The sequence below is a fragment of the Gymnoscopelus braueri genome, assembly GCF_963280865.1.
Source record: "Gymnoscopelus braueri genome assembly, chromosome: 2".
Classification (NCBI taxonomy): domain Eukaryota; kingdom Metazoa; phylum Chordata; class Actinopteri; order Myctophiformes; family Myctophidae; genus Gymnoscopelus; species Gymnoscopelus braueri.
The window spans coordinates 22,779,306-22,799,764 of NC_137604.1; the positions used below are offsets into that span (position 1 = coordinate 22,779,306).

Here is a 20,459-nt window from a genome sequence, read left to right on the forward strand (position 1 = left end):
TCTCAGTTTATTAATTATTTTCTATTATAGTCCACAGTGAAGAGAGACAGGAGAGAGAGTCGGGGAGTGACATGCAGCAAAGATTTGTCGGGCTCCGGAATCTAACCCAGGATACGCTGTCAGGAATCAGAGCCTATGTGGTACGCGCCTTAACCACTCGGCTATCGGCGCCCCCACGGTGGGTCTCAGTTTGCCAAATTTTCTTCAGGCCCCCCCCCTGATCTTTTGGGCTCCTGGGACCAACAGGGCCATTCAGGAATCCAGCTCTTAATCCCTTTAACCTGATCACTGTGGCACGGCTGGACCAGCCAACTGCTCCGTGGTCTACTCTCTTCAAGACGGCTTATTACTATTCCACAACCTCTGAATGCTATATAGTCTGGAACTACACCTCCCAAAAGCTGAGAAAGAAAGCTGTCATCTGTTCGTCAGTTCCGTTCTCGAAAATATATTTGTTTAAACCCATACAAGACATTTGTTGAGACATTTGACAGTTACAAATGTTCGCTTTAAAAAAATATATATTCAAAGATTTGCACACATTTTCCAGATTTTTCATAAATAGCGAGTGCCGCACTATGAGCTTGTATATCTGCTATTTTTGAATAACCAAAGAAATCTAAAATGACAGAGATGCGTTCCCGGATTCAATGGGTTAAAACATAATGTTTTCATTTTCATTTCTGCTAAGCAGCAAGCTATATATGCTTCAAATAATTTGATTTACAGACAAAACGGAAGCTGGGAGGAGGTGGTCCAGACTGTATGACGGAGGCGTTTGAAAATTGTGGGAGGCAACAGACCTCCCTTCCTACTGGTGCGGTTCTGGTCATTAGTGCACCTGGCAACCCGCACAGTGTGTCCCTGGACACCCTGCATGGCACAATGAATGATAATCTGGCTAAGCCCAGTGTGTGTCCCTGAAAATCCTGTACAAACCTGGCTACCTTTGCCGTGTGCGCCTAGCAACCTGTACACAGGCTCCCCTGGAATTCCTGCACAGCGATCAGCTATCTGGCAGTCAGTGCAGTGCACACCTAGATCACCAAACAGCATTGTTTAAGGCCTTTGCAGACCGGGTGCGATTTTTCCCACGGAAAATGGTTCTCTATGACCTCATGCACACCGGCTCTGAATTTGCCGTGCGGCAAGTGGCTGCGGCGATGCGTTTTTTTTTTCTTCAATCGAACCCAGTTCGATTTGTGCGTCTTTTCGCATGCGGAAAAAACTGATTGACTAATCGCACCCTGTCTGCAAAGGCCTTTACTGTAGTGGTCAAAATGAAAACTCTACTGGTAATATACCGTCTATTCACCTTCTGTGGCGAGCAGAGTTGGGTTATATCTTCATTCAACCTGATCACTGTGCTTTTAATCATTTAGTTTGACCGAATTAAATATTATGGTCATATTCAAGGTGTCGTGGTCAGAGATGGATGGCCCAGAATCAAAGTTGATCACGAGTTGTCCTCATGTGACAGTATATATACTGTATAATGATCTTCATTCAGCTGCCAAACCATAAAAGTGATGATGCCGTGTGTTTGGTTGGCAACAAAACATTGACCTGGCACAGAGAAGTGAAAGTGTTCACGTGTCACTATAAACATAGTGAAATATTAGATACAAAGACAAACACACTGAGAAACCCACAATCACCATTATAGTCGTTGTCAGGCAGAAACCTTGTATCTCCATGTTTTTTCCTAAACTAATGCCGTTATCATACAAGTGTGTCACACAAAGGTAGTGAAAATAGCAGATCTACAGGCTCACCACGCGTCACGATGCGACGAGTTGTGAGCTTGTAGATCGGCTATTTCCACAATTTTGTATGTTAAAAAAATAAGAAAAAAGGAACAGTTTTGGACATACAAGGTTTCCACCCGACAGCGACGATATGCTTCTCACCCTAAACCCACAGCCAGGAACCTGTGGTAGAAAGCCGCGTAACCAAACATGAATTAACATGTAACACACACCTGGCATTTGTAGACAAAATGTTACTTTGGGGGGTAGGTGGGGGTACCCCTCTCGGATCGAAACTAGGTTACGCTGTAGTGGGGCAATACTGTTTGTGGTACAAGTTTCCTATTTCCTGTTTCCCCTGTCTGTGATTTTTAGCCCCTCTGTCTGTGTTCTATCTGCCAATCTGCCACAAGCTAAAACAAGAAGTGAGAGCATTTTGGCACGGACAGATTACTGCTTAGTCGACAAACATTATTTCCATCGGTGGCGTTTCCATCGTCAGCGCGCCTGGCTCATCGCAGAGGAATTTCAGCAGAGAGGGGGAGAGAGAACGGAGAGAGAGAGAGCGAGAGAGAGAGAAGGAAAAGAAAGGGGGATTTGTGGTCTTACCTGCTAATACAGTAGAAGGCCACCAGGCGAAATAGGTCTGCAAAGCTGATTCCTGATCCCTCCAGAGAAAAGGCTGCAGGCAGATGCGACAGACACACACACGGTTCAATCTCAAAACTCTAAAGGTCTATCTAACAACACAGTTCAAACTCTGGACCTTTCACTCACAGATGCTCACTCACCTACTGCACCTGATAGCATAGTTTCAACAGACAATACATACTGAGTGGTCCAACATTGACTTTTGTTATTAAAAGCAAACAAACTAAAAGCAACATTCTTAACAGGGGCAGTTAAATTAACACTGAGGATTTTACGGTGTAGATTGGGAGTCCCAGAGATAAGAATCATATGAAATGGGGGGTTTGTGGCCTAATTCGTAGCAACCTGGGGGTCCTTGAAATGAAAAGGGTTGAGGACCACTGGTCTTGTTAACACAACAATGGTTGTGCTCATGATGCCAGCAGAACTACAGCTGACCCAGATCTGAAGGCCAAACCACAGGCCCTCCCCTCCCCTCCCCTGTGTTTTGTAATTCCAAGTGAGGAAAATCCACAGCTGGTATGTCATCACTCTGGCTCTACCACTGTTCTATTATTCATTCAATATGGAGGCCAAAACCTCTATACCCAATAACTTCACCTCAGTATAAAGGTTAGTGCTGAAAAGAAATTGTGATAGTGAAACATACATATTATTTTAATGCGAATACAACCACAAGACGAGATGTTGAGAATATACAATTAGGTAAATAGGAAGGATTGTAAAGAATACTGGAAGAAATGCACCTATTACATTATAAAGAGTCTTTACCTAGTTTTTTATTTTGATTCCAGTTAACTCATATGTTGTTGTTTTTTTCCACCCCACACCTAGTTTTAGTTTAGTTTTAGTTAATAATATAAGCTTGGTTGGATTACCTACATGCATCCCAAGCAAGTTGCAAGTCTCTGCAAGTTGATTTTCATACCGTACCGAACTAAATGGCGCCCCATTGGCTTCCTCGACAAGCAAACAAGTGCTATGCTTTGGAAAAATGGTTGGCAGCAAAGTCAAGTCTATACCGTGAGTCATAGTCAAAGGGCTACAAATGCCAGACCACCGGTATGGTCCTTTAAGTCTTAAAGGAGCTTAAACGAACTGAAAAGGTTTGGGAAACACTGACTTAAAGTTTAAGTCAGGGTTTCCCAAACCGTTTCAGCTCGAGACCCAAAAGAGAAATTTGGTGTTTGAACCCAAACTTACAAAAATGCATTATGATTGAATCAGATAAGCCCTATTTCAAATCGGTGAAAGTAGCTCGACCCATTTTTCCTATGTTTGGGAAACACTGCTTTAATCTGTTGTGTTGAGAGGAAGCTTGCTGTCTACAGTGCGTACCGTACATGTGTTACAGATGTGAGTCAGTCACAATTTGTCGGCCTGGTATCAAAACATATGAGCGTCACTTCTAATACAGACTGTCAGTGATGTGTGGTGTGATACTCACTGTACTGGCTCTCTTTGACAGGAAAATGACTGATAGGACATTCTGACTCATGTTCATTCACACGAACAGACAGGACTTTTCTCTGCAGAGTTGCCGATTTCCTCACCAGGAACACCTGTGCAGGAGAAATCAGCGGGATAGGATTCACCACAATGAAAGTGACTCATGTTGTGTGGGTATGACACTTTTATCTGAAAGTTACAGTGCTATGAGTTCACACCCCAAAAACAACGTGGATCACTCACCATGGTGGTGTTGACTTAACTTAACCCGTAACTTGGTAATATGCCTTTATTTAAGTATTTGGCTATTTCACTGGAAATTGACAATACTATACTAGATTATTTGGGAAGTAAGATATAGTAAGTAACTATAAAAATAGATAAATAAATACAATTATATAAGAAATAAAGTATAACCCATGGGTCATTTGGGTACTTGCAGGATAAGTCACTAGTTATGCTATATGGTACCACTGTTTTTTGTGGTCTGTTAGCATTAAAAGTTAACAAGGCAAACAACAGGTGTTCATCAATTTAGTTGAGCCACATGGGGTGTCTGGATTTGCCATTTTCAGCACCCTCTGGTGGACATACACGGCAGTTGCACACTTGCTTTGCTCGGCTCAACTAACAATGCTTAGCATGTTACAGTCTGTTGGTAGTAATGACAGTCAAACCAATAAGTTAAAGGCCCAATCAGTGATACAAACAAATTGGTAGTCTCAAAACAAAAAACAAGAATTTATGTGGATCTCAGGACCCACATAGAAACGGAGCCTGTGACATCAGTCATTTATGATGTGACAGTCGTCACATCAGTCGTCTATGACATAATCTATGACGTATGACTCCAAATTTGGGATTAAGGTTTCAGCCTGATCACAGCCCCATTGACTTCCATTATAATTTAAATTTAAATATTTCAAAAAGTATACTGTATGTGATCGGTCCAGCGTTTTGCGAGATTAACACACACACACACACACACACACACACACACACACACACACACACACACACACACACACACACACACACACACACACACACACACACACACACACACACACACACACACACACACACACACACACACACACACACACACACACACACAGCTAGCCTTTTGCAGAGCCACGCCGTAAGTATAGCAGATATTCAGCTGTTGAAAGAATGACTAACACCCTAGACAAGAGATACATCATAATTAGTTGTTAATGTTGTTTCCTGGAGTCACTGGGTGTTTCGGGTCTTGCAACAGACACCCTCCTCCAGGCGAACCGACCGAGGCTGATCAGACCCCCGGTCTGTGTCCAAGTGGCATGCTAAAGCCCCCATTGTCTCTTAGGGGCTTAGGGTGGCTGGTGAGATGTTGCAGCAGGTGTTGGCGACACTAGGAGGTTCTTGGCACTGTGGGTTGCCTCCCAAAACTATACTTGATGTGTTTTGGACGCAAGGTTGAAAGTGGTTGAAATCGGGACACATCGGCTGCATAATTTAACACATTCAAAGATGAATATATGGGTCGAACCCTCAAGGTTCCGAATGGACCCTTACAGATCTGTAACTCTCAGAGTTATGGGGTCCTTTTGTTCTCCTTTCCTTTTTACCCCTTTTTATTATTGTATTATATAATACAATAATGCATTATGTTCTTTTTAGTTTTTTTTTTGATTATAGTGGTTTTTCAATTTGCAAATTGTTTTGCGTTCGTGTTCTGTTACACCGACGACAGTGTGTGTTGACACATACAATCTTTTATTTAGTATGCCAATTCATTCCTCCCCACACACATTTATGCGTGTTGTCACTGCTTTTGTATCCTACTGACTCACCTACCAGTGAGGAGCCCCCACCGGGAGGACGTAGAGCCTCTGTCCTACTCCTCCCGCCCAACACTCCCTACTGACAGGTTCCACCATGGACTACGTGCAGTGATAAATCTCACCCTCCCCGCCCAGCTTCCCTCCCCCTAACAACGGCCAGTTATGTTCCAGACCAGTGGTTCTCAACCTGTGGTTCCCACATGATTTTGGGGGGTCCCCAGATGACAGTGAAGTGACAATTTAAAGAATTTTAAGGCCGTTTTAATACCTACAAAAAAAGAATAAAAAAGAAAGAAAAGAAATGAGATGAAAAAGGCCATTACTGCAGCATCAAAAGTAATCAACAAACTATACTATAAAAACTGGTCAAACATTGGCCAAATTGTCAAATAATATAAGAAAGAGGCAACATCTCTGATCTACAAGATCTACAAGCTCACAAAGCCTCGCATTGCGAGGCGTTGTGAGCTTGTAGATCAGCTATTTTCACAATATTTACCTGTGGAACCGAGGCAAACTAGATGTAATGCCTAAACTCAAATATGATTATTTTGGAGGGTCCCCGGTTCAAAGTATGATTATTTTGGGGGGTCCCCGGTTCAAAGTATGATTATTTTGGGGGGTCCCCGGTTCAAAGTATGATTATTTTGGGGGGTCGTGGCCTGAAAAGGTTGAGAACCACTGATATAGACGCTTGACAAAGCCGGATGCACTGCGGTGGTGGTGGGCAGGCACTTTACACGAGCGTTATGGGGGTTCTTGATATTAAAAAAGGTTTGAGAAGCGGTGAGTTAGAGGGTCCCCTCACCCCTGGTGGTTGTCGTAGCAGTATGCGCTGGGCCTCCTCCTCACTGAGCGGCAGCAGCAGCCACACTGCGTGGGTCTGTGTCAGCCTGTCCAGCACGCTCATCCTCCTGCGCAGGGAGTCATACCCCGAATCCCTTTCACCTCCGGCCCCGCCACAGTGCGGGGACTGCAGGTACACGCCACTGACCTCACCCTCCAGACTGAGAGAGAGAGAGAGAGAGAGGAGGAAAGGAGGGTGAAAGACAGAGAGGGAATGAGAAAGAGTGGAAAACCGTCCCCATCTGCTGGTGGAAATGTGTAGAGCAAGCCTGCTCTCCCGCACAGAGAAAAGACGGCGACATAAATGACTACAAATACATACTTGTAAACGATTTAACAACAATAATAATAATAATAATAATACTACATTTAATTTATATAGAGCCTTTCAAGATACCCAAAAAACACAGAAAAACGAAGAAAACAAACAAGTAGACATAACAAAACAAAACTACCCGTCACCACTGTATTAACTACTATTTCACTTTCAAAAAAACTTTTGGTCATTTTATCGTCTACTCAGGCTTTTGTGAGCCCCCCAGACCGTTTTTAAGTTGCTTGATTTAGTATTTAGATATTTGATAATCATTTTATCAGACACACCCCCTTCCTATATACATTATAACTTCAAACTCCCTTTTTAACCCGTTAGATTCATCAAAAACACCCGTCCTTGGTTCTGCTGACTCACCCAGCCCTCCTAATACGTGAGGGGGCCGTGTTTTTTTGATTACTTTTTTCATTTATTTTATTAAATTTTTTTAATGTATTTAATTTTTTCCATTTTCCAAAAAAAATATCAAAAATAAATGAAAAAAGTTATCGAAAAAACACGGCCCCCTCGCGTATTAGGAGAGCAGGGTGAGTCACCAGGACCAAGGACGGGTGTTTTTGACGAATCTAACATGTTAAAAATGGAGTTTGAAGTTATAATGGGTTTGTATAGGAAGGGGGCGTGTCTGATAAAATGGATATCAAATATCTAAATATTGAATGAAGTAACTAAAAAACGGTCTGGGGGGGTCACTAAAGCCTGAATAGACGATAAAATGACCAAAAGTTTTTTTGACAGTGAAATAACCCTTTAACCTATAACCTTTAAGCCCTACATACTTCATAAATATCAGACTGCTGCAGAATGCCTTGATTGACCAAACAGAATCAACATTTCAACAAAGCCAACAAAGCCAAGTTTTCAGTAAGGAACTCAAACATAATCGTGTGTAAAAGGTTCTCACCCTCGCAGGACCATAGGCTCTTTATCCTCCACAGGGGACGTCTGTACCATCTCCTGCTCCAGCTCTCCTAGCTCCGACGCAAACGTGTCAATCAGCTGGGAAGGGAGACAAACGGGTAGGCTTGATCAGTAGGTCATACCAAAGAAGAAAAGGTCATGAGAAGAAATGGAGGGACAGAGAATGAAATGGAGACTGGGACAGCGGTGGTGATACGGTTCTTGTCCAACTCACGTCCAAAGGCAGGGAAAAACTTTGTCAGTTTTCCTGTGTATATTACATCACTTCCTAAAGGAAGCATGTAGACAAAGCCACAACAATAATGACCCACATACACCCAGATACACATCTACACACTGTCACACATCCCTGCTGTTTGGTGGAAACCCTGTAGGTCCAATACCGTCACTTTTCAGGAAATGGAAAAGGAATCTGTGTTCCAATGGATCCAATGTAGTTATTATTTTGTCACAAGCTCTTGTAAAAACATTTATAAAAGCCACAGACATCATTAGACACAGGTATGTCACTATAGGTGAAATATGTTTCACGATTTTTCCATATTTTTCAGAAATAGGGAAAATAGCTGATCTACAAGATCACAAAGTGCTGGATCGCGCCACGTTGTGAGCCTATTTTTGACACTCATGACATTGTCATACAACTAAGTATAAAATACGCACACACACACACACACACACACACACACACACACACACACACACACACACACACACACACACACACACACACACACACACACACACACACACACACACACACACACACACACACACACACACACACACACACACACACACACACACACACACACACACACACAGTTTTCCAGCCACCTTATCTGAACTTCAACCAAATCGTCGTAAACAACAACTCTTGCAATCTGCGGAAATGTAAACATCTGCATGATAGCTCCAAACCAAAAAGGGAAATGGAGGAAGTGGTCAGGAGGAGGATAGGGATAGTTTTGAATTTGACCCATAGCCTCCTCCTTATCAGTCAAGGCTATTTCTAGGAGGAGACAGATAAGGATTGTGGTTGGTAGGCCTTCTGCTCTGTATTAGCCAACAAACAGAAGCAGAATGGGACAAGATCCAATAACCTGGCTTTATGTCAACTGCATTTACACAACAGTTAGTTCCAGTCTAGTAATTTAACTGGACAAGAGGCATTCCACGACTGCTGCTATACAGCATTGAAATTGTTTACTGTAACCTATCACTCGCTTTATTTACATTCTAATTGATACATTGTTGCAGGAAAAAAGCTAATATAAAGAATTGAATTCATTCAACAATACTCATATTTCACTAACTGCACACTCGTGCCAGCGACCGATTAACAGCCCTGATGATATATAGTAAAGAGCATAACAGCACTACCGGTATCTCCTGTGATAGTGCTTAAATGTAGTTACGTCAACAATCTAGCTTTGGAATGACCATGCTTTTCAAAACCCGAGCAACCACTTGATTATAAGAGACACGCACTGTTACTACTAAACGGTGTCTTTACAGGTGTCTGGGAATTCAGTATCAATCAATGGTCGAGGCAAGCGTTGTCTGAGACACTTTATATCAGTGGTTCTCAAACTTTTTCATGCCAAGGACCCTCAAATTGATACAGTATATATTTGGCCGCGGACCCCCTTCTGAAAATGTTTTGTGCCAGAGACCCCCAGAAGAGTAGCCTGATTATCTGACTGGGAGGCCACCAGAAGAGAAGATTTGTGTAAAAATAAATGCAAAATCATTCAAACACTTTCAAGATTTTTCGAAAATGTTCAAAAATAGCAGATGTACGAGCTTGCAGTGCGGCACGAAGTGACGCACTGTGAGCTTGTATATCTGCTATTTTTGAATAGCCAACGTATGAAATAGGGATAAAGGGGTTAAAATGTATTAACACATTTTGCTGGGGACCCCCTGAAACCCCCTCAAGGACCCCTGGGGGTCCCCGGACCCCACTTTGAGAAACAATGCTTCACATTGTAAGATAGAAGTTTAATACATGAGCTCATGACAGAAGTACATTAATCACTCAAGTTGGTGGTCAAGTAGTTCTTTAACGAAAGCAGCGGGAGGAACATATTTATACAGATAGATAAGAGATGGCCGTGCTACTGAGCCACGCTGTAACCATAACAATAAATACAGTAAATATCAGGTCAGCATACATTAGGGTCTTGGATTATTCAGACTGCTGGGGCATTTCACAAGGAGAAGGACAAATAGCATCTTTGCATCCTTAAAGGGATAGTTCACCACCAAAATTACTCATCAATCATCAAAATTCATCAAATTATTGGCTCAGGAATGTGACGAAAACAAAACGATATCCATGAATTCAAGTCTCCATGGGGTGAGTAATAGATAGTTTTTGGGGTGAACAATCCCTTTAAGGACAAAGGTGAACTACAAAATAACAATATAAGGTGTCATTCTACCATATTTCCTCCACAAAACAATTGATCAGACGACAGTTGCAGTTGTTTGCTCGAGTCCTCATTATAGCAAGTGGATCATATCACTCCAGTTCTTGGATCTTTTACTCTGCCTTCTTGTCTGTCAAATCGATTTTTTTTAACTCAAATCTTTCCTTCTGGGGGGTCCCTGGAACAAAATATTTTGAGATGGGGGTCCGCGGCCAAATACATATAATTTTGGGGGTCCTTGACATGAAAAAGAATTGAGAACCACTGATTATAGCAACATACGTTTTTTCAAACTTCCCCAGAAGCAAAGATTTGAGTTTAAAATGTTCGCTTTAAAAAACATATATTCCAAGATTTGCACAATTTTTCATGATTTAAAAAAAAAATAGCAGATCTACAAGTTCATAACGTGGCAGTTGGTGCCGCACTATAAGCTTGTATATCTGCTATTTTTGAATAGCCAAAAATGACACACAGATGCGTTCCCGGTCTTAATGGGTTAAATCAAAGCTAAAGACCTTTCTGTTTGCTGCTGCCTTTTAATGACTAAAAGAAAAACTGTAATTGTGCACTGTGATTTCATTCTCTTATTCTCTCCTGTTTTTTTTTATTGTGTTCAAATGTCATTTTATAATGTGTTTCTTTTATTTAATGGTTTACGTAAAGCCCTCTAAATCGCCTTGTTGAAATGTGCTTTACAAATAAACTTGCCTTGCCTTGCAGCAGGTTTGTTTTTCTAAGGAAACAGGTCTCTGCCTGGAATGTTTGATATCATCTTGTCCTATACAGCTTTGCTTCACTTCTACAGAGGTATTACAACACGATTCAAGGGTACGTTAACCTCTTCTCAAATATCTGAGTTGATGTTGAAACTTGCATTCTCAAACATTCTCATGCCAAGGACCCCCAAATTAATATGTATTAAGACACGGACCGCCAGGAATGCAGATAGGAGAAGATCTTAGTTGTTAGATTAGATTTAGTGCAGAATTCTACTGTGTAACTGTCTATAGTAAAGTAGACAGTCTATACTGTAAGTGGGGAGGGAGAACACAATGATCTGAATAGTCATTCTTATATTTGATTCAGTACATTCTCTCATTGCCTTCTAGCTGGTGATATTATAGTGGCAACCTCTTTCACTATTGTGTGCCCCTCATTGGCAACGCTGATTTACAAGCTCACAATCGTGACGCATAGTGAGCTTGTAGATTGGCCATGTTCCTCATGGGTGAAGTGGTCCTTTAAGTGGTTAAACTGTTCCTCATTTTGCTGGGGACCCCCTGGACCCCCCAAAGGACCTCTGAGGGGGGGGGGGACCACTGCTCTGTTAAGCTTAAAAAGAGTTCAGTAACCTGCCTACCAGCTATATGTATTCTTCCAAGTTAATATAAACTACAGCCTTTCTTTTCCTGGAAAGTTAGCATGCTGAAATAGAAGACAAAAAAACTAAAAATGACCAAATCTGCCTACAGTAACTGTCCACAGCCCTCCTCCAAGACACAGAGCGAGTAGACAATGGTGGCGTCTTATAACCCATTTAGACCTGAGGCCAGTTTTTTTTTAAACACATTTTGATTAGTAACTAATTTAGACAGTAACTGACGGCACCAACAGAAATGGTGCCGTCTTTAGCGTCTTATAGTGAGCATTAGTGAGGACTGAGGACCAATTATATGATGATAAGGTTGAAAATGGGTGAAGTGGTCCTTTAAGTTGTTAAACTGTTCCTCATTTTGCTGGGGACCCCCTGGCCCCCCCAAAAGACCACTGGGGGAGAACCACTGCTTTAAGATGATAGGAATGAAAATGATGCATGATGATGCAAAAATGATGCCCACCCTAGGTGGGGTTGGCAAAAGGGCCTCTCTGCGTGGAGTTTGCATGTTCTCCCCGTGTCTCCTAGGGTGGGTAGTACCCTCACAAAAAACATGCAGTAACGCCTCCCCCATGTCAGCCGGGGCGCCTGATGGAGGGGAAAGGAACTGGTTGGAATAACGTGTTCCTTCCACGCGCTACGTCCTACCGGGGAAACTCCCCTCTGTCAGATGATAAGAAGCGGCTTGCTAGCTCCTCATGCATGAAGGAGGTATGAGCTCAGTTCTGGGCTCTCCCTAGGCTGGCAGAGGGAGAGTAGCGCCCAGGATTACATAGGCAATTGGCACTGGGTGAAAAAATGGGTTACAGAATTGTGGGATAAAAATGTAAGAAAAAAAGGAAAATGATGCAGAAACAGGCAAACTAAGCTTTGCCACCTTGAGCAGTCTCTCCCATAATGTCTGGTTCTGATAACCCACTAGGAGGCATCATTTCCAAGCGTTTCCAGCACGACGAAGGCTCCGGGCCAGACCACGGTGACCACACAGGCCCCTGTAATTCCCCCCCTAGAAAATAGGACGACTGGAGCCAGTTCTGTCTCCCTCCCCAAAAAGCTCTCTCTGTCAGCGCAATGTTGTATTATACGATATACGGCATGAGTCAGCCAGTTAACTGCAGTGTTAAGGCAGCTGTGAGGTCTACGCAGTTACTAAATGAGGCTGGCGGTGGTCAACTCAGAAACCTAACAAAGACACGCAGTCTAAAAATGTCCTCAACGGTTGACACACTTTGATGGATTTCTTTTTTTTATATTGCTTACATCAGTGTTTCATCTGCAGTGGTGGAAAGTAAATTACTCATCACCAGTACATTTACTCAAGTACTGTAATTAAGTACAATTTTGAGGTATTTTTTTTACTTTACTGGTGTATTTCCAGTTTTCAGTACTTTTACACTACATCTCAGAGGAACATATTGTACTTTTACTCCACTGCAATTATATGAAAACTTTAGTTACTAGTTACTTTGTAGATTTAGATTATTATTACAAAATACACCAACTACTTCAGCCCTATATACATTTTGGCCATTTGAAAATAGCAGATCTACAAGCTCACAATGCGTCGCGATGCGACGCATTGTGAGCTTGTAGATCGGCTATTTTCAAAAGATTTTTTATACATTTTGAACTTGTGAAATATTTCATTCTGCATAATGAGTACTTTCTACTTTAGGTACTTTAAGTACGTTTTGGTGCCGATACTTTTGTACTTTTACTCAAGTGAATTTTGAAATCCAGACTTTTACTTGGAACAGAGTATTTCTACATTGCAGTATTGATACTTTTACTTAAGTAAGAAATGTGAGTACTTTTTCCAACACTGTTCATCGGAGACATCGGAGAATGGACTCACTTGTAACTCAGTGAGGCAATGAGAGCTGCCGAGGACAGAGAGAGATGGAGGGAGCTGGTCAACAGTACGCCCATATATATGCATAATTATGGAGATCCGGTTGTCCAGAGCCACAGATCCGACCGCAGTGCCCATAGTATATCATCATATGCAGATTTCCATATATGGGCATAAAAGGGACAAGGACTGACACATACAGAGATCAACGGGTCCAACGGGTACTCTGAAAAAAAAACCCGACACAATGACTCAGACATATCGGTCGGATCGGCGGTGCGACGTACAGGTGTGAGGGTAGCTGCCCGAACTTCCTAGTATAGGAAAAATAGACGATTTACTTTTAGATCAGCCGTTTTTAATCATTTCTTATACCATTTTGTAATAAGGGGTCTGCAGCCAGAGGCTATGGCTAATTGGGGGTCTTTGGCATGGAAAAGGTTGTGAACCAATTACCAAACGAGGCTACTGTATCTGATACAATGAAAGGTGTTGAACAATGGTCCTTACACACCAGGAGTGTGATGAATAAATGATCTGAAAATGCGTCAGCGAACATTTCACATCAAACAGTTAATTACAGGTTGATGATTTTATTTGCGCTGAAAAATCCACATTGTTTCGAAAAAATAATGACGTTGCTTCATCTCCTCGTTATATCCGTGTTCTGTGTGGACGTCCTCGTGACACAAACGACAGTTTAAAATGAATGAACGCGAATTAATCGCACGAAAAAAACACCCCCGGTGTGTAAAGGAACTAAAGAAACGGCAAACACAGATGAAGGGAAATTCTTCAGCCAGAAAATGAAGGTCGGTGAACACACAAGTTATTATGAATGCACTGTGGAGCGCTAATGGCAATAAATACAACCAGGGGCCTTGTTTAACACTGATGACTTTTATAGCAATGGAAAACCTTGTACATCCAAAAACTATTACTTTTCAGGAAATGGAAAAAAAAAGAGCCTGTGTTCTTAATGGATCCAATGTAGTTATTATTTAGTGACAAGCTCTTGGTAATACTTTTCATTGGTTCAATATTTATAAAACCCAGAGACAGATTTAACCACTTTCAACCTCCCTATTTTGGGCATGTCATTACATTTTCCAAAATGTAAAAAACAAATAAAATAATGTCAATAGTGAAAATAAACTACAATACAATAACTAACTGCTTTTACAACTACAATAACTACTTTTGCACGACCCTGTCATACGACAAGGTATAAAATAGGTCATTAATGTATGAAAAAACAAGCTTTCTGCCCGACAGAGAACAAACGGCTGCTATCAAGAGAGGTACACAGGAATAGAAACCCTTCTATTCACCTCTTTGTTTGTCAGACCACTCCCCCTTTCTGTCATCTACTCTGTTTCCCGTCCAGATACACAGAAGATGGAGAACGTTTGAGGTTTTAGCGCACGTGAACACACACACACACACACACACACACACACACACACACACACACACACACACACACACACACACACACACACACACAATGTAATGTTTGTGTGTGTATAAATGTGAGTATGTATAAATGTGAGTAATGTATACATGTGAGTGTGTGTGTGTGTGTGTGTGTGTGTGTGTGTGTGTGTGTGTGTGTGTGTGTGTGTGTGTGTGTGTGTGTGTGTGTGTGTGTGTGTGTGTGTGTGTGTGTGTGTGTGTGTGTGTGTGTGTGTAGTGTATGCAAGTGTCTATGCGTGTTTGTGTGGAGGTAGAAGTGGTTCTCTGCATGAGTCGTCGTTAAAGCCATGGACCGAGTCAATCAGAAAACATGTGTTCTATTTTGAACACACACACACTCAGTAAAATCCTCAGTGTTCATTTGAATCTGGGAGGGTATGAGTTGACCCAAATGGGTCAAGGTTTTCAAAAAACTTTCAGAGTTAAATTGACACTGAGGATTTGCATAGGCGTTCAACCTAGGCCTGAAGGAAAGAGTTGTCGAGACATAAGAGTCTAATAAGCGTGTACAGTCTTTAGATATGGATAGTGAGTCACTACAGTATGTGCGCACAGAGCGACCAACTCCTTTACAGCAATGGTGGATCGTGGAACCTTTCAATAGTTCCTGGAACCTATCAGCAAACACAGGCAGCACAGTAGAGATGCAGCAGAACAAACGGCAGATCTACAAGCTCACACCGCGTCGTGCTGCGACATGTTGTGAGTTTGTAGATCTGCTATTTTCGCTTTTTGTCTTTGACAAAGTATAAAGGCCTTAACAACTTGAATCGAACCCAAGCGGCTCTTATTCTGGGGGGAAATATTCGGCAAAAACAGCCTATCTACAAGCTCACAATACGTCCCAATGTGACCCCTTCGCAAGCTTGTACTTTGGCTATTTTCTGCAAAGATATTTGGTGTAGAGGGAAAAAGGAGGGGGCCTAGTATAGACCCCTGAGGGACTCCGATCAACAGAGCACATAGGGTTTAAGTGTGTTTAAGTACAATGGCGAGTCTACGTTATGATATAGTCCCGCTGCCTCCATCAAAAGAACCCCACCAGTGCATGCAGGTAATAGCTATGATTCCTTATAAAGTTTCATTAAATCCCCTTTGGTCCAGTGAAGCGGAGATGCTGTTGAGAAGGAGACAGTTTAAAGACACAGCTCAAAGTAGGGCATTGGAATCTACAGAAATATTTGTTTAGTATCTTCAATATTGTGTACACAAACACATGAACAGGTAAGGTAGAATTAAACAAAACAAAAACATCACTTTCACAGTACACACTTGTCACAGACACTCAACTCACATGAGCGCTGTGCACTGCATTTTCATTCGTCAGCAAGCGCAGACTAAACATGAATTTTGTATTTTTGCTAGCTTGTCAGGTAAACTGTCACTGCTGGCCAACTTGAAGAAAAATATAGGCCTATGGTAATAATTATTAACCTACTTGTGCTGCTCACGCACAGACGCATCAAGGGATTGAGATAATTGCTAAGCAGCCTGCCAAACCCCAAGGGTATCCAGATATGCAATGTGTATCTACAAAGCGTTTCATTTAACTCGAAGAGTTACATTTTTCATTTCCCTTTCTCAAAGTATGTACTTCGTTTACCGGTGTTTCCCAGGCGTCTTTCCTTGGCCCCTTTCTTGTTTTCCCAAGTCTCTTTTCTGCAAATAACAGATCTGCAAGTTGACATGTCGCAGTTGTTTTGCGACATGTCGCGGCGCTTGTAGATCCACAATGTTTTGCAGGATGTTATGCGCATAATAGGGACTCTAGGGTTCATGTGGTTAAATCAACGCTGAGGATTTTACTGAGTACTAGTGTCTGGAGATATAAAAGTGGAGCAAGTGAGAGCTAAACAGTCCAGCAGAAGTCTGAGTAAGTAGTTCTGCAGAAGCAGTTGAGCCGTACACTCAGATATGACATAATGACTGGCCAGAATTATCCGCTTGTGTCATCTGACCCTGAAACCATTCAGGCTGACTGAGACCGCAGCACAGAGAGAGAGAGAGAGAGATATATCAGCCTGGACGATATATCAGCCAATATTTCACTTTGATGACAGCAATTATGCAGCCGATGTGCCCCGATTTTTAACCACTTTCAACCTGGCGTCCCGACTTTGGCCATTGTAGGCAAACATTTTCAGTCATTTTAAAAAATAGCAGATCTACAAGCTCACAACGCGTCACGTTGTGAACTTGTAGATCGGCTATTTTGGGAGAATACGCAATAGGGCTAAGTGGTTAAATAAAATCAATTCTAGTTAAATGTTTTCAAGTACAAACTTCAATCAAATCTAGGTTATTCAAATTGAAATTGAACATTTTGCCGTTTTTGACCAAATATGGGTCAATACACCGGTAATCGGTGGTACCAGAATATCGGTCGGGATCTGCGAGAGAAGACCTGGCTCATTATCCGTCTATAAACGCCTCCTCTTCCTGCAGTAAGGCCACGGACTGGTTTAATGAGACGGAGATGATGACGTATTGCACGCTTCATCATATCTGAACACAACTGCTCTGTGTGTGTGTGTGTGTGTGTGTGTGTGTGTGTGTGTGTGTGTGTGTGTGTGTGTGTGTGTGTGTGTGTGTGTGTGTGTGTGTGTTGTGTGTTCAGTGTGAATGAGGGATGGCGCGCATGTGTGGCACGACATGCACCCGAGTGCGTGTAGAGAGCGAATGGTAGAAAGAGAGAGAGAGGGAAAATTAGACGGGGAACGCAGCGAGAAAGAGCAGATATGGTGAAAATGTTTTACGACTCCAGTGTGTGTGTGTGTGTGTGTGTGTGTGTGTGTGTGTGTGTGTGTGTGTGTGTGTGTGTGTGTGTGTGTGTGTGTGTGTGTGTGTGTGTGTGTGTGTGTGTGTGTGTGTGTGTGTGTGTGTGTGTGTGTGTGTGTGTGTGCGCGTGTGTGTGTGCGCGTGTGTGTGAGCGTGCGTGCGCGTGTGTTTGTCTGGTGTCCAACAATTGCAGCTGGCATTCTTCATTCCTCTTTCTCCCCCACAGAAGAACAGCAACATTATGACAGTGCGACTAGGAAAGTTAATCTGGACGCGACCCCTACTTTGAATTCTCATCGATCAAAATGTGTTATTACTCTGTGAACATTATGAACCAAAGGGTGGTATTCTAATAACACGAAGATCAAGTACAACTACATGGATAAATAAATACACAAGTCTGGATTCAAAACAGAGATTGAGCAAGAACTGCTCACAGATGATAAACAGATCCAGACGTTTAAGACACAGCAGACAGCAAACATGGAAAGGAAGGCACAAATATGCAAACAGAAATGATGACGAAACAGACAATCAGTGAGTTGTTCATCCATCCATCCATCCATCCATTTTCATGTCAAGGACCCCCCAAATGAATGTGTATTTGGCCGCGGACCCCATCTGAAAATATTTTGTGCCAGACCCCATACAAGATTTCTGTTGTTGAAATGTTCCAAAAATACACACATTTTCATTTTGTTTAAGATTTTTGGAAAATAGCAGATCTAGCGAGCTTGTATGTAGGAACCCTCCTCAGGAACACCTGCGGGTCCCCGGACCCCACTTTTTAGAACCAGTGTATTAAGCTAGTCCAGTGGTTCTCAAAGTACGGGGACCGCCAGGAGTCCGTGGCGAGGTTCCAGGGGGTCCCCATGCAAAAGTAGTTAATGTAGCATCACAATCATTCTAACCACTTTATCTATTTACACGTTGGCTATTCAAAAATAAGCAGATGTACAAGCAAACTTGTACATCTGCTATTTTTTTTACACATTTTGAAAATAATATTGAAAACGTTTGGAAACTTTTGAACAATTTTGCATTTTTTAAAACTGAGATCTTCTCTTCTGGGGTTTCCCTGGCACAAACACATTTTCAGATGGGGGGGGGGGGGGGGGGGCAAATACATCCATTTGGGGGATCCTTGGCACGAAAAAAGTTTGAGAACCACTGAGCTATAGTCAGTTCTTCTTACCTTGAAGAAGCTACCACTCCTGTCCATGGCACCAGGAGGAGGGGGGCTCCTGGGCGGTGTGCTGCACTGGGCCATGTTGTCGTCGTCTTCGTCGTCGCTCCGCAGACAGAAGAGGGTCCCCTCCACGTCTGGCTGGACTGTTTACGTCTGGAGAGACGGGTCGCTGTCTGTCTGTCTGTCTGTCTGCAGCCCTGTGCGGATCAGACGGACAAAGCAGACCAGTCACTTTGGGGCTGTGGTGCGACTGGAGGAAATTCCTGCTTTTGGCCACAGTCAGGAATACTGAGGTGCTGGTCCGCTGGAATGCTCTCGTTCTCTCTCTCTCTCTCTCTCTCCGTCTCTTTCTCCTTCTCTTCCCTCTACGGCAGTGGTGGTAAAAGTACTAACGTTCTTTACTTAAGTGAAAGTATCAATACTGCAATGTAGAAATACTCTGTTACAAGTAAAAGAAAAAAAAATCTAAATGTACTTGAGTTAAAAGTACAAAAGTATTGGTATCAAAATGTACTTAAAGTACCAAAAGTAAAAGTACTCATTGTGCAGAATGTTCCATTTCACAAGTTCAAACTGTACACACAATCTTTTGAAAATAGCCGATCTACAAGCTCACTCACAATGCGTCGCATCGCATTGTGATCTTGTAGATCTGCTATTTTCAAATGGCCGAAATATGTATCGGGCTGAAGTGGTTAGTGTGTTTTGTAATAATAATCTAAATCTACAAAGTAACTAGTAACTAAAGTTTTCATATGATTGTAATGGAGTAAAAGTACAATATTTGTCTCAGAGATGTAGCGGAGTAGAAGTAAAAGTATTGAAAATTGGAAATACTCCAGTAAAGTAAAAAATACCTAAAAATTGTACTTAAGTACAGTACTTGAGTAAATGTACTTAGTTACTTTACACCACTGCTCTATGGATAGTCAAGTTCATTTCATTCTCTCTGTTTGTCCACAGGTTCTGACTTCTCACACGTATTTCTCACATTTTCTGCCCCCCCCCCTCTCTCAACACTTCAGTGTCCTTCTTCTCGTGTTATATTCCTATGTCCTCAAATGCACTCATTTTCCAGCTGGAAGCCATGGATGGTTCCAACAACACCAGAGTGACGTCCCTCCCACACTGGCAGTAAATGACAGGATTCCACATCGAAAACCTTGTATGTGCATGACTTTTCAGGACACGGAAAAGAGAACCTGTGTTTTCAAATGGATCCAATGTAGTTATTATTTAGTATCACGGCTCTTGTTAATACTTTCCATTGGTTCGACATTTATAAAACCCACAGACAGACTTAACCACTTTCAACCTAGTGTTCCTATTTTTGAGCATGTCATTATATAGGTGAAGATATAGATAGATGGGCTAATTTATGAAAAGACAAACAGATGGAATATGGACATACAAGATTTCTGCCCAAACAGTGAGGATATTTAAGCACAATTGTTTTAACCCATTGATACCTGGAACGCATCTGTGTCACTTTAGATGTCTTTGGCTATTAAAAAATAGCAGATATACAAGCTCATAGCGCGGCACCGAGTGCCGCGCTATGAGCTTGTAGATCTGC

General features: G+C 42.2%; 1 protein-coding gene across 5 annotated transcripts in view; it reads right to left on the minus strand.

Annotated features, from left to right (window-relative positions):
- LOC308073653 (ras and Rab interactor 2-like) overlaps positions 1-20,459 on the minus strand; it is a 52,678-nt gene that overhangs the window by 19,527 nt on the left and 12,692 nt on the right. For 2 of the 5 annotated variants that reach the window (XM_080412678.1, XM_080412682.1), the window contains exons 2-6: positions 18,890-19,068; positions 7,759-7,853; positions 6,483-6,681; positions 3,847-3,961; positions 2,358-2,430 (exon numbers count right to left, since the gene is read on the minus strand). In XM_080412678.1, coding sequence (XP_080268804.1) covers positions 2,358-2,430; positions 3,847-3,961; positions 6,483-6,681; positions 7,759-7,853; positions 18,890-18,964 — 557 coding nt within the window. In that variant the 5' untranslated portion in view covers positions 18,965-19,068. Of the gene's footprint in view, positions 1-2,357; positions 2,431-3,846; positions 3,962-6,482; positions 6,682-7,758; positions 7,854-18,889; positions 19,081-20,459 lie in introns of all 5 variants that reach the window. The other 3 variants (XM_080412680.1, XM_080412681.1, XM_080412679.1) reach the window with 3 other exon arrangements.